This window comes from Mustela erminea, chromosome 10 (genome assembly GCF_009829155.1).
Source record: "Mustela erminea isolate mMusErm1 chromosome 10, mMusErm1.Pri, whole genome shotgun sequence".
Lineage (NCBI taxonomy): Eukaryota > Metazoa > Chordata > Mammalia > Carnivora > Mustelidae > Mustela > Mustela erminea.
In genome coordinates, this window is record NC_045623.1 from 8,512,306 (window position 1) to 8,526,986 (window position 14,681).

The 14,681-nt window shown below is 41.2% G+C and overlaps 1 protein-coding gene across 1 annotated transcript in view; it reads left to right on the top strand.

Annotated features, from left to right (window-relative positions):
* SPAG17 (sperm associated antigen 17) overlaps positions 1-14,681 on the top strand; it is a 221,910-nt gene that overhangs the window by 61,143 nt on the left and 146,086 nt on the right. The window contains exon 4 of the mRNA XM_032360612.1: positions 9,115-9,246. Within this exon, the coding sequence (XP_032216503.1) occupies positions 9,115-9,246 (132 nt within the window). The remainder of the gene's footprint in view (positions 1-9,114; positions 9,247-14,681) is intronic.

The following is a 14,681-nucleotide window of genomic DNA, read 5'->3' on the forward strand; positions in this document are numbered from 1 at the left end:
ACTGGGGACTAAAGAAAAGATCTTGATCTACCAAAAAAAAAAGGTTGCCATGATTATGGAACCATGTGTTACTCTTATACACCTAGAGCTAATGTGCATATGAACTTTATCATTCTCCCATATATTATCATACGCAGCTTCATGTGCCTTTCCATGTCTTGTAGAAATACAGAAACTGAAACACTCCTTAATAAAAAGAGGGAAGCTTTGCATTATCCTTCTTGGGAAGAGTAATCCCAGCAAACTCTTCTGAAACAGAGTTGTGCGCTTTTTTGACATGTGCATATTAGATGTTGGACATGCACATCTCCTTTGGGAAATCTGTCACATTTCAAATTCTACATGGCCGTGAAAGCAAAGATCGGTTCTACCTTCCATGTATTTGTTATTGCTGCTTCTGAAACTTCCTTAGAGCCCCAGAGAAGTCTTAATCCCTGTCAAATGTTATTATGTTACCGACTTTTATGTAGTCTTGAAAGGGGTTGTTTATTTAGTTTCAGTGACTTCTTGTTACTGCCAAATATTATTTCATTTCAGCACAGATGTAAGGGGTCCAATGACTGGAATTACTTTACAGCCCTGACGCTGTCGGGAGATGGATACCAGTTTAATTACGGACAGCTGAAACTGATCTGGGAGTCACCTGCTATGGGTATTTATCATCATTATGAACTTCTCACCAAGCTGCGGTCTGAGCACCTTCCCAACGTTCCATTTGCATTAGACAGGCAGTGCGATCCCTGCGGAGCCTACCTCTTCTGTCACCTTTAAACCTATGTATGGACAGCTTAGTATTGCTTGATTATTTTCTTTTCCTCGGCTCAAAGTGAGAAAATAAGTTTCAGTCATTCCCATTCTTTCCCTTTCCTCTTTTTCTGTCTCTCTCCGCCACCTCCTCTCGCCGCAACCCTTACCCTTCCAGCTGGTTTTCCAATTATGTTTCATTGGAAATTATTCATTACTTAAGGAATGCGAATTGGGTAGACAAGATGTGTAGAGGATCAAGTAATGCAGCTGACTGCAGTGTAGCTGGGCACTCAGTAAGCACAGGAGGGATGGAGGAGGGACAGGAGCCAGGGGAGCCGGACGGAGAGGGGCACCGCTAGACAGCGGCAGGACACTCTTCACCATAGGACTCCTCCAGCTCGCATTTTAAGAGAAATTAAGAACAGCAAACCTTCTTCTTCCTTCCTTCCCCCCGCCATTGTATACTGCGCCACAACAAAATACGTTTTCACACCTTCTCTATCTCTGCTTTCCCTAGATGGATCTTGGTGTGTTTTTATCAGACTAGAGAAAGGGTTAAATGAAAGTTGAAACCAGTTTACCACCACCTGATGATAAATTTAAGGTCACTGTCTATCCACCAGCCTAAATGTGCTTCACCCCATTCCTTTCCTCTTTTTCCCAAGCTGGGCTGTAAAGCCTTCAAGAATTCCAATTTTTCCTCCCCTTGGAGATAAGAATAATTACAGCAAGAGCTGAGTTTAGTGAGGGTTTACCATGTGTCTGTCGCTCACCATACCATGTCTTTTTAGGCGTCATTTCATTCAATTCTAGTTATGTTCTATTTCTGTAAATCAGTGGTTCTCAACCAGGGATGGTTTAGTCCCCGAGGGAACATTTAGCAATGTCTGGAGAGACCTCTGGTTGTTGCAGCTGGGTAGAAGCCAGGATTGTACCAAAACCTCCTGCAAGGCACAGGAAAACCTCTGACAACAAAGAATTACTTGGTGGCAAATGTCAACGTGCCACTGTTGGGAAACCCTGCTGCAGTTTAAAAAGCTGAGATTTAAGGGGAATTCGGTTGCTTGCCCAGGGCCACCCAGTGGTGTCCAAGAAGACCAGAATGCAGGTGCAACCTGGGCTTTCTCTTTATGTTGCACAGAAGTCACGATAACTTCTGGCACCTGGTTTCTCAGCCTTTGTACCACAGGAGCTGAAATTCCCAATAGGATTGTTCCATGTGAGGGCATCTCCAAATAAGTGGGCCTTGTCAGTCATTTGCAAATCTCTTGTTTGTCCATCCTTTTCATCAAACGTACAGAATCAGGCCCATTTAATCATGGGAAGTTTTGTAAAACACGCACACGTGCACATGCACACACATGCCCACATTTGTGTGCATATACACGCTAGGGGAGTAATTCCTCTGACTGTTTAATGTTATAAGCAGATACAAAATACAAGAGTAAAGCAGAATACATAAGCAAATAATGATGCTACCAAGCAGCAAATTTTGAAGATGGCACATAGAGTTACACAGTCCGCTTTGATGAACAAGTTATACTTCTTTAATCTGACATGTGTTTAACGGTAAATGTAACACCCTGTGTTCTGCTGAATAATTAGATAGAAATGGTAAATAGTCAACAGTATTTCTTTTTAAAGTGCCAAGCAGAAGTGTTTTTCTTTTTTACTGATTCTTCAATTTCCTACAATCTCAGTTTTGCACTTTTTAGATATAGAGTATCTTAACCATCTTGATCATCCCAAGGCAGCTGTGCACATAAACATACATAGTCTTGTGCACACTTGCACACAGATACGTGTGTGCACAGACACACACGTGCAGACACACGCACACACAGACCAGTCCCCGGTCTTATTCCAGGAGCTGTTTCCTTTGTCTTTATTCTTCTGCGTGGTACCCAGCTGCCCCCTGACTCTTTTTCTGCCCCACCCACCCACTCACTCGCCCTCTCAGATGCTCCTCCAACCCTGATCTGAAGGAGATTTCCATTTTCCCTTCAGATCCTTTCCTCTGTAGGACCTAGTCCTGGAATCTATCAGCAACACCAAGCAATGAACCCCAAGGGCTGGTGCTTGGGAGACCTGTCAAGGCTTCAAGGCTGCTGTCACTCCAGGCCTCCCCCGCACCCACCACCACCCACCCGCCCCAGGACCAGGAGCACAGACCCCGGATTTTCCTTCGAGCCAGGCTTAGGCACTGCAAGCTTTCAGGTTGGCAAAAACAGCTGCCTGCCACTCTAAATTCTAAACAGCCACACCTATTACATATTGTTTGAAATTATTTCACAGTTTCTAATCCTTTTCTTCCTGTAACTGTGGGATAAAATCTTAAAATACACCTAACCCTCTGGTATGAATGAAGTTCATTCAAAGTTACCAAGTGAAAGCTTTTCTATTTTAGTAGCAAGAGAGATTTGGAAGGCAGAAAGGCATCGGGTTCTTGGAGGAGGAATGCAGCAGAGGAGAAAAGGGTAATACAAAGAAGCCAGAAGCAAACTGTATCTTTCCCATTTTTGCCCCATGCCAACCCTGTTCATCTTCACTTTCCTGGGGCAAATTTCCCTGGTGGCCAGAAACAAACACCTTAGCCTGGAGTCATAGGTTTCCATTGCCTTTCATCCTGAGCCCTCTGTAAATCTGAATATACCATTATTATGTAATAAGTGTATTTAAGCATTGCCTACATTAATAAAATTTGGAAAGATGGTGCCAGATAGGATATTTTTCCTCTCAGTTTTGGGGTAAAAGGACAGAGTGATGGGATAATTAAACATAATTTAAATGAAATACTATTTCTTCCACCTTTTGCTTTCACACAGATCTGTTCTGACCAAAACAGCAACCACTAGCTACCTGTGGCTATTTAAAATTCAATTTTAATCAACTAAAAAATAAAATGAAAAATTCAGTTCCTCGGACAAACAATATTCAAGTGCTTGATAACCACACGTGGCTGGTGGCTCCTATTTTGTACAGCCCACAGAACACTCCAGCATCACAGAAAGATCTGTCGGCAAGAATCTAGACAAGAGAGAGAGAGGCTGGAGAATACTCAGTGTTAAGGAGTTGGGGGTTGAGGGGGATACATCCCTTCACAGAGTGGTGAGGGGAAGAAAAATGCTTTTCTTTTTCAAATGCCGATTTGGAAGAAGCTATAAATATTTAAAAGACATATGCACTTCATAGAAGGAGAAACCTGAAATTGCCAACATGTCCATCACTAGGAAACTGGTAAAATAAATGTCCAAATGTCCATACAATAGGAGACTATGAAAATAATTTAAAAATATAAGCATAAGCGATACGTGTCAGCACAGAAAGCTGTCGTATAACTTTGTGTAAAAACACAAGTCATTTGACCATGGGAAAGCATAATCCCAATGGTATTAAAACATACAGGATATACACATGTATGTTTATTAATGTACAGGAAATTACATAAGGATACACAAGGATTTTCTTCTGTATAGAGGGGATGGTGAAGCGGGTTGAGGACGCATTTTTTCATTGGACACCCTTCTGGTACTGTTTCAACTTCTGACAGTGATGATGAACTATCACACTTAGTCAGTCATATATTAAGGAAATGAGCTACTCAAAGTAATGTGATACCGAATGAACAAAAGAATACATACATACCTATAAGCATTAGATCTTCTGTGCGTCAAAATCGTTTGTGCAACCCTGTGTTAGTTGGATAGAGCCAAGGTACTGGACTGTGTTCTGTTTGCCAGGGTCTTTGCATATCCAAACCAACCCTAAGTCATTGACTGGAGGATAATGGGTTCGATGTGAAATCATACCCCTGTGCATTATTTCAACTGCTGTAACAAACATCATGGACCCCTAAGGAGGGCCCTGAAGTGAAAAGGGGTTTTGTGTTTGTTTGTTTGTTTGTTTTTAGGAACACTGGTGGTTGCTTGGAGTTCCTAGAGGGCTGTCTTACCTCTGTTCATCCCTCTCCCATCACCCCCCCCCTCCTCTGCCCCTCACAACCACACTTTTCCTTCCCCTCCACCACCTTCTTCTGTGGGCGGCTCCAAGCAGGAGAAATGTAGATCCAAAATCTTTACCTTTGCTCAGAACTCTCCTGCATTGAGTATGACCATGTTGGCAAAGATTTAAGCTGCTCCGTATGTCTCCTTGTAAGCTCACCAGGGAAACCAGGCAGCAGACCTCATGATGTCCTATCTATCTGTTTATCATCTGTCATATATATATGTACACATGCATGTATGCATATGTGTTTGTATGTGCACACACTTGCACACATGCCTACATTTGGTTTCCATGGGAATCTGTGAAGCAGTTCTAACTGTTGTCCCAGCAGATGCTGTGCTTACTGCCAACAGAGGGGAGGGTTGGGAGAGGGAAAGGGAGGGCACTAGTGTCTGTGGGTGAGCCTGATCCCCTGGCAAGGAAAGAATTTGGCTTATCTGATATATCTTTGTTGGACCAGCTCATTAGATAGTAAATATGACATAAGTCTTTGAGCCAGGCCAGCGATAAAGAAGGAAATGCTTTTGTTTCTTAGTATGCACAGAATCATGAATTTCCTAACAAAGGGCATGTACCTTCAAAATAAGATCTTCACAGATGTGAGAAAGCCCACGTGTCTTCTTCCCTCAAGCTGCACTCCCAAGCTAAGTTTCCCCTTACACCAGGCTTTCCCAGAACCAGACACCTTCGGTAGATTGGCCCAGGCTTCCCCCTCCAGCCCTGGCAGCCCCAAAGTCCTGGCCTGAATAGATCCAGGAGACGCATACAGGCCTTGCCTGGCAATAGTGCTACCCCATTTTAATGAGTCTCATTTGCCCATAAGACTTCAAGTTTCTGGTTCATGCCAGGCTCATTTATTTGGTATTTCGGCTTGACGAGTACCCAGGTTTTAAACCACTTCAGGACTGTTTTTCTGCCTCATTCTGGAAGCTCTGGTTTTTGCCTGATTATTCCCCAACCCTGACCAGCTCATTGCTCCCATTTTCTCTTGACTTGTGTCCCTTATCATCCCTATACCTACCACAGGTCAGTCTGTCTTCCCAGCATGCATGCACACACCAACTCACGTTGAGTAGATAATGGACGGTTGGTTGAAGGTCCAGTGATGGAAGGTTGAAGGCTTGATTGTTATGTCAATTACTTCAGGTAAGGTGAGGAAGGAAAGTCTGTCTGGAATGTTCCATGAAGAGTTGCATTTCCCTCTAAATGCAGTTATTTCTTCTTTCTTCAAAGACTCATCCTTCAAACAAAGACCCTCTAAGGATTTGTTTTTCATCTGAGACCAAACCACTGACTCCTAATGGGGTAGAATTGTGAATCGTGGAGTGTGAGAAGAAAGCCTTTTCAGTAGAAATGAATCTAAACATTTTTCTTTCTCTGCCTCTTTTGGGAGTGACCCACAAACCATAAAAAATTTCAGTCTCAGATTTTGAGTTCAGCAGAGATTTTCATTTTCATGAATTATCCCAAGGATTGGGGCACCTGGGCGGCTCAGTCAGTTAAGCATCTGCCTTCGGCTCAGGTCATGATCCCAGCATCCTGGGATTGAGACCCACATCGGGCTCCCTGCTTGGCAGGGAGACTGCTTCTCCCTCTCCTTTGCACTTGTGCTCTCACTACCTCTGTCTCACTCTCAAATAGATAAATAAAACCCTTTAAAAAAAAATTATTCCAAGGATTCATACCATCATTCCCTTTGGGGGAAGCACACAGGGAAAATGGAGTCGAATATCCTCTGAGCAGCCCTGGGGAAGGACAGGTATGCCCGGTTTCTGCCCCTGCTCCTGGTGCCACCCACATGTACTTCTGTGCCTTGTTGGCATGGAGCCTGCCTCCGTGGGCTGCCCCAAGGGAGGACGGAAAGTCCATCGAGCCCTCCTCAGTGCTGCCTTGCCCTGCCACTTCTCTGACTCCCTGTGTGTTCATGCATCAGGAGAACATGGGTACCCAGTGATTCCAGTGACACTTCCTGTCTCTAATTTCCCCATTTCACAGTAGGATATCACGATTATTTGATGCCATGCCAGATTTTTGTGGTTTTCTTTTTGTTTTGTTTTGTTTTAAAGATTTTATTTATTTATTTATTTATTTGACAGAGAGAGAGAGAGATCACAAGTAGGCAGAGAGGCAGGCAGAGAGAGAAGGGGAAGCAAGCTCCCAGCTGAGCAGAGAGCCCCATTTGGGGCTCGATCCCAGGACTCTGGGATCATGACCTGAGCTGAAGACAGAGGCTAAACCCACTGAGCCACCCAGGCACCCCCATATTTTTGTTTTAAAACAAGCTCTGTATAGATAGTTTCAGATGGACCAGAAATAACTTTTATGGACTGCAAAATACCTTTCTCTCGGGACATTTTGTTGTGCTTTGAATACATTTTAACACAGTGAGGTAACATTCGTAGACTCACAGAGACACAGGATTAGAAAGCAATTCCAGAGACATCTCATCCATCACCATGACGCCAGGCAGGCTTCACCCAAACCATCCCAGACAGAGGTAAATATCCTGTGTTCACAGGTCATCAGGAAAAGAGCCTCCCCACCACTCTTGGGTAACCCATTCCAGTGTTGACTTCCCTTCAACACTGTCATTATATTTGTATTACCGGGCAACGCCCCATACGAGACTGCTGTGAGTTTCTTAAAAGCCAAATTTGTGTATTTTGAACCAGATGTCCCAAAACAGCCTGACTGTCAGCACACTGTTGAACTGGTATTGAAAAATGTCATTTCAAACCAAATACATCTTCCCTTGGGGTTGGACCCGATTGGACAGCTTTCATTTAACGTGTGACCGTCTGTCCCCTTAGGACTCCCTTCACTCTTGAATCTGCTCTTCATTAAATGGAGAGGCTCTGCAGGTGTACCCTCATGCTTTCCTGCTCCCAGAAATCACAGCCGTCAGGTCCCTTTCCCTAAATTGTGGTAGCAGGAGCAGAGCTGCCATAAAAAGCAAAGCACTCTGTTCCATGATGGGTGTTTGCTTAGACACACGCTAAGCTTTCTGACACTAAGTTTGTTCCTTTGGTTTTTCAGCTTTAAAGGAGTCCTTTTCCCTGGCCCTTCCCCTTCTGCGAAGCAATAGGTCTCTAAGAGGTCCAATTACATTTTGGCTTGGAATAATCCACAGGGCCTTCTGCAGTTAGAAGCAAAATAGTCATCTCCCCTTCTTTCTGCTATTTCCTTTGGCAAAATGGAAAGTCATCAGGAACCAGATCGGTCAGGAAAGCCCTGACCAAGAGCTGGTATGAACCTCAGACAAGACGCAGCCTGATGAGATGCTGTGTGCACAGTCATTGTCTGAGACAGAGGGTCTGAAATTGACACCATATGCGCCTGGAGGAGTAATTGCTCTGAAGGCAGGAGAAAGGCAACATGTCAGAACATTTTAGTAACACCTAATTCATCTCGAGGTTATAAATAAATCTTAATGCTTGCCTAAAAACAAAAGTCGAAAAATACTTTGACCAGATTACTTTTGTGACAGTGCTTCCGGCAGAGGTGAACTTTATTAGGGAGGCAACACGAATAAAGAGAAATGCCTAACAACATTTTATGGTATATTTTACATGATTTTATTTTTTTGCAGTAAATAAAGTGGTTATAGGGCTCCAAGGAAAAGGGCCCAGATGTTAGAGAGTTGTGTGAAATTTAGGGGAAACAAGCTGTAAAAAGTGCAGTCATAAAACAGTCTGTCAGTGCCACACATCTGGACAATACAGCTGTATGTTCCTAGTGGCTGTCGTCACCCAAAGAAAACTCAATAACCTCATTTCACCCCAATTAGGCTGCATACCAACAGGATCAACATTAAATTGCAAGGGGGTAGGGAAGAAACATTCCTATGGCACCTCTGTGTCAAGCAGTTTTTATCTTTCATTTGGATTCGGTCACCAAGAAGTAAAAGATTGCTAACATAGCTATTTCCATTATTATAAAACCCTATTTAATTTATACTGTTGTAATACGTCAAAGTTTGACAGCTTAGATGACTGGCTATGCCAAACAATAGACTTTCTGTAGCACGAAACTGACCTATCAGTCCTCCTAAAGGACTAAGTATCTTTCCTCTACCCCTTTTTTGGGAGTCTGAGTCTAGCACCACTGTGGGAAGCACTTTCTGCCTCTTTGGAAAAATAAGTTTATTTTTCAGATGACCCAATTTCTGTAAAGTAGAAGGTAAATGCCCCTCTCTATGGCAATGGGGAATTTTTCTCTAATGCTTTCGGCCAGCAGTGAGACACCTTTGCAATCGGATGAATATTATAAAACTGAAATACCATTTCATCTTTTCCTCACCACCAAACTGAGCCAAAGGTTACAAAATGCCAATTTTCCTATTAATTGTGTGTTTCTTCATAGGTGTTAATAGCAGCAAAAGCAATTATGGACAGCGGAGAGAAATTAACTCTACCACTGATAGGGAAACTCTTGAAATTTCAGCTTCTCCAAGTTAAAATGAAGGACCAGCAGAGACGGGAAAATGAAAAGAAGGTACTGTGTGATGGTGGGTCTTCTAAAGAGGGCAAAGGGGGGAAAATGGAGCCAGGTTTCTCCAGGTCACTTCCTCTCTTCGTAAGCCTTCCATTAAGTGTTACCTGGCACATTCAGCTGTCGCCGCCTCCACAACAGGGAAAAGGCCATCCAAAAAACCATCGGAGGAACTCTTGTTTTCTCAAAGGCAGACCCATTAAAAATAAATTCCCTGGGCGCCTGGGTGGCTCAGTGGGTTAAAGCCTCTGCCTTCGGCTCAGGTGATGATCCCAGCGTCCTGGGATCGAGCCCCACATCAGGCTCTCTGCTCAGTGGGGAGCCTGCTTCCTCCTCTCTCTCTGCCTGCCTCTCTGCCTACTTGTGATCTCTGTCTGTCAAATAAATAAAAAATCTTTAAAAAAATAAAAAAATTCCCCTGGGCACAAATAGGACAACAGTCAGAGCAAGCGCCTGAGGTTGTTTTCCTAGTAGTCTATTTCCATGCTGGTAGCAAAGAAGAGAATCAAGAAGAGACAGAGTCAGGAGAAGTAAATGTCATGTGAAAAAACCCGCAAACCTGAACTATTTAAAATATTTTATCTGATATTCAGTAGGAGTTCCTATTGAACTAATGGGCTACATCTGTACCTTCCTCAGAATCTGAGTATTTCAGCAGCCATCCATCACTTCTACTCCCATATCACACACCTGATTATTTCTTCACATGTAGATTTTTCATTTGCTCGTGGAAATCAATCTGTGTGCTTTCCGAAGATTCATATTTTCATCTGAAAAAACAAAAATAGTCTAAAATACCTTTAGCAAAACGATGTCAGGTTCAAACTCATTTGTTATTATCATTACTCAAAATAAGAGAGGTTTTTCTTATTTTCCCAGTCATGCTGAAATATTTTTGGAAAGCCAAATGTTTCTGTGTGTACATGTGTGACATGTATGTGCACATGTGTATATGAAATGGATTTCCATGTAAGCTGTTTCTTTGTGGCCCTTGGTGGAAGAGGCAAAATCAGTTCGTGGAAGAAAAAAAGGGAAAAGGGAGTATGTTCCAATAATACCTTCCTCACCTTTGCAAGACCCCCAAATCTAGGTTTCCTACTTGAATTGGACTCTTGACAGGATAATTGTAGGACAAAATAATAATGCCACCTTAGATTTGTGATAGAGGGCTTTATGTTTTTCAAAGAGATTCCCCATATGGCATTTTATTAGGGTGGTGCATATTATTTCCTGGGGAAAATTATATTCATATGAACACAAATGATGGACCAGTTTTCCATCCATCTTTACATCATGTGTGGGAGCTTGGTACCTTAAGAAATACTCGGGGACATTAAGGCTTGGCAGAAGAAAAATGGGAAAACTTGAAACTAGTATAGAAACATCTTTCCTTGCCTTTTTAAATTCCAATGTTACATGGGAATCTGGATTATAAAAAATAGACCGTGAGTCCTGTGAAAACCTCTGTGCCTTCTGTTTGCTCTGTGCAAGGAAACCTAACATGCTACAGAGTATCAGTTTACTTGTTTGCTAACTACTTTAAATCAGCAATTGTTTGTAATAGAAAAAAGTTTTAGATTTCAGTGCACGAATTTTAAGTAACAGTACTTGGAATATCCTGGCAGCTCCCAAAAAGTTTTTAAAGCTCATGACAATGTAAAAATATTTCTGCAGTGATTTTTCTCAACATATCTTTGAAAAGTGAACTATAATAATACAGTTCTGGGATTCTGAAGATACAGAAACAATCTTACTTTATTTTTTGAAAATTCCAAGTCCAAAGGAATTGGGGCTTGAATTTTAGATTGACATGTATGTGCGTATATATGTAATCGGTGCCTAAAAGAACTCTGAGCAATCAAGAGCCAACAATTACATAGTTTAATTTGATGTCTTCCTTAGATTGGGCTCCCCCAACACCAGCCCTAAATCTCTCAGTTGCAACCACAAGAGTAAGTGCTAAGTAAATGGATGAAAACTGATTGGAATGGAGTCCTGTCCAGAAAATACTCCTGGTAAAGGCAAGAGGAAGAGAGTTGTTTGAGGGATGATATAATCTCTGTTCATTTCAACACCACCACCCAACCAGTCAGTTAGAACAATTGAGGTTAATGCTCGTCAGCCAGGGAGTTTGGAAGAAAGTAAAGTAAGTATGAAGTACGGAAAACTGACCCATGCTGTGGATTAGAAAACACAAAAAAGAAAAGAGGACTTGACCCAGATTCTTCATCTTTCCTGAACCCCAGGATGGAATTCTGAGATTCCTACAAGGGGAGTGACTATCCCTTCAGCTTTTTAACAGCAATCCGAAATGTATGTAAATGTTTTCTTTCCAATGCTAATTTTGTTGCTGACCACTGTGCGACCCAAATCGTGCTTTGTATCTCCTTTCCTGAAGTTTCAGAATTTTTTTTTTTTTTAATGAATGCTTAAAAAGTATCCGTAACAGGTAATTACCGAAAAGACTTAGGGAGAAGATTTGGACAAAAATAACTAATATAATTAGGTCCAGGTTCTTTGTCCCCAGTGAAACAAATAGACCATTCTATGTTCGGTCTTGTTTTAATCGGCCAAAGTTTTTCTTAAAAATGTGGCGAAAAATAAAGATAAGTAGTGAATAATATAGCTCCAGTTGCCAAATACAGTAAAAATGTCATTATTTTAGATTCCACTGATTTTAAAAATCTGTAGCACTTCCCTGTGGGCCCTGCTTACCGTTACATTTGCTTTGTCCTTGAAGAAAGTTTGCTGGCTAATTAATATTATAAAAAATAATGCAAGCAAAGATATTTTTTTAAAGAACAGTTTTGAAGACTTTAGCACATGAATTTCTGAAAGGCCAATGCCTGCCTCTAATTGCAATTAAGTCGAAAATATTTGAAAACTCTGATCTATTTGGAAACACCTTATTGGTTCTTTCCAAATATACATGAAGAAAACATTCTATTGCTATAAATATGTTTTAGAATTTCAGAAAATCTGATTCTTTCATACCATTACTTTCAAAATGGATTTTGTTATATCTTAAAATCTGAATGAGAGTGCTTTGTTTAGAAATGACTTTTACTTGCACACATCATTATCTCAACACTTATTTATTTTTAGTTCTAGCAGTATCAGTCTGTTGTTAATTATTAACTTAACAAACATTTATTGAAATAAGTATTTAGAGGAACAACATACTAAGCACATCCTATGTTCATAATGTCCATTATAATTTTAAAATAAATTACATGGTTTCTATTCTGATCCATGTTTTAATGTAGTCATTATCTGAATATTACAACATTGTTCACATTTTTACTTCTGTTTCTCTCCAACTTCCACATTAGATATTAATCTAAACATTTATTTAAAGCTAAAGCACTTTATTGGGAATATATTTAAAATATATTGATGAGTTTTACTATTATAGAGGGCATGGATTGCATGGAGCACGGGGTGTGGTGCAAAAATAATGAATACTGTTATGCTGGAAATAAAAAAAATATATATATTGAGAATTCAACGAAAAGGAGACACTTAATCATTGAAAAAAGAGATGCAAAATGACTATAGTACAAAAAAAAAAAAATTTAAATAATCGGCTAAACTAAATCTAGTCTTCCTGTGCCTCTGTGTCCAGTTCAGAAAATTTGCATATTTTAGGTTTTAGGAAAACATCCAAATGTGCTTTTATTTTTTTTAAAGATTTTATTTATTTATTTGACAGAGAGAGAGAGATCACAAGTAGGCAGAGAGTCAGGCAGAGAGAGAGGGGGAAGCAGGCTCCCCGCTAAGCGCAGTGCCCGATGCAGGGCTCCATCCCAGGACCCCAAGATCATGACCTGAGCTGAAGGCAGAGGCTTTAACCTACTGAGCCACCCTGGTGCCCCAAACTATGCTTTTAATTTGTGAATTCAAATAACCAGTCCATAGCTTCTTGGATATTTTTATATCTTTCATGTAAAAGCAGAACAGTGCTGTCTCTTTCTGGCTCGTATACTTAGTACACGTTGCCTTATTTTCCAAAGTACTAGAAATGGAAAAGAGGGAGGTCCGCAGTCAAGAACTATGCAGAGATGGTTTGGGTAAATTTTCTTAAAACAGCCCCAAATTAAAAGTACGTAAATGTAGTAAGACGTCATGATGAAGCCACAAACAACCCAGAGCTTGCTCCGAAGGAAGGACAAAGAAAAATTAGGGTCACTTTCACAGACGTTTTTAGACCTTACTCCAGTCGAAACCCCAAAATACTGGAAACCTGCCAACGTAATGCCATTTTTTGTGTGTGTTTTGTTTTAAAGAAAGGCCATAGGGACATACCAGGAAATTACAGGCTGGTTAGTTTTGATTCAGTTGTGGTTAAAATCTTCAAAAACTGTTTTAAGAAATCAAACAGAGGAAGAGCAGGAACTCAGTTTAGAGGGACCCGTGTGGTTTCAGGAAAGGAATAACTTGCCTCACTAACTGGATGGAATTCTTTGAAGCTGGATTATCAAAATGAGGATACTACCAACAAAACCGTTGGAGCTAAAGAGCTATAAAATTCAGCAATTCAGGGTAAATAATCGGTGACTCCCTCCCAAATTGATCTGTAGAAGAGAAGAAGTGTTTTCCTAATTGGAATGCTTTTCATTAATGAAAACTTCTTCACAGACTTCAGGGGAAAAAAATAAACACCCAAAAAATACTCTTAAGATAGAGTAGTATTTTAAAAAACAAACAGCTATAATTCCAACAGCGAAGGATAATATTCAGCTACCCATTATTGGCTCTTTGGCATTAGACTAAGCTCTTTACACATATTATATCATTTAATCTTTCAAATGACTTTATGAGGTACAGAGTATTATTTTTGATTTGCAGATGGGGAAACTAAAGGTGTGAATAGCTACTCAGAGGTGTAGGCGGGAATCACATCCAAAAGCGTCAGACACTTAAGATCATGTCCTCAGCCCCTACACAGACACCTTCCGAATGTGTCCCAATCATGCACAATGGCACTCTCAGCTCACCGTCTACAGAGTACCTGCCCAGAGATGTTTCCCTGCAAGAGGCATGGCTTTGCTCAGTGATCTGCCATCAGCCATCTGGTCCCACTAATTACACTGCCTATAATATCCTGATGGAAATTGTGGGGACGAGTCAAGGAAAGGAACAGAGCTCTCCAAAGACAAAGTCTACAGAGCTAAGCAACCACTGGTTCCCAGGGGAGTTCTGACTTTATTTCTGGTTCTGTCCCCCTGCCCAGAAATCACATGGTCTTTGGGAACATCTCCTAGAATTAGACTCTCTGAGATTACTCCTAACAGCCTTACCCCCTCTCTGCCCTTCTGAATGTGGAGGTAGGACTACAACTGGCTGATTCACTGCCAAAGCCTCTGAGTCACATAGAATCCTGCAAGAGAGAGATAGCAGGTAGACATCAGACCCTCACTATCACCAACCACAGTCAT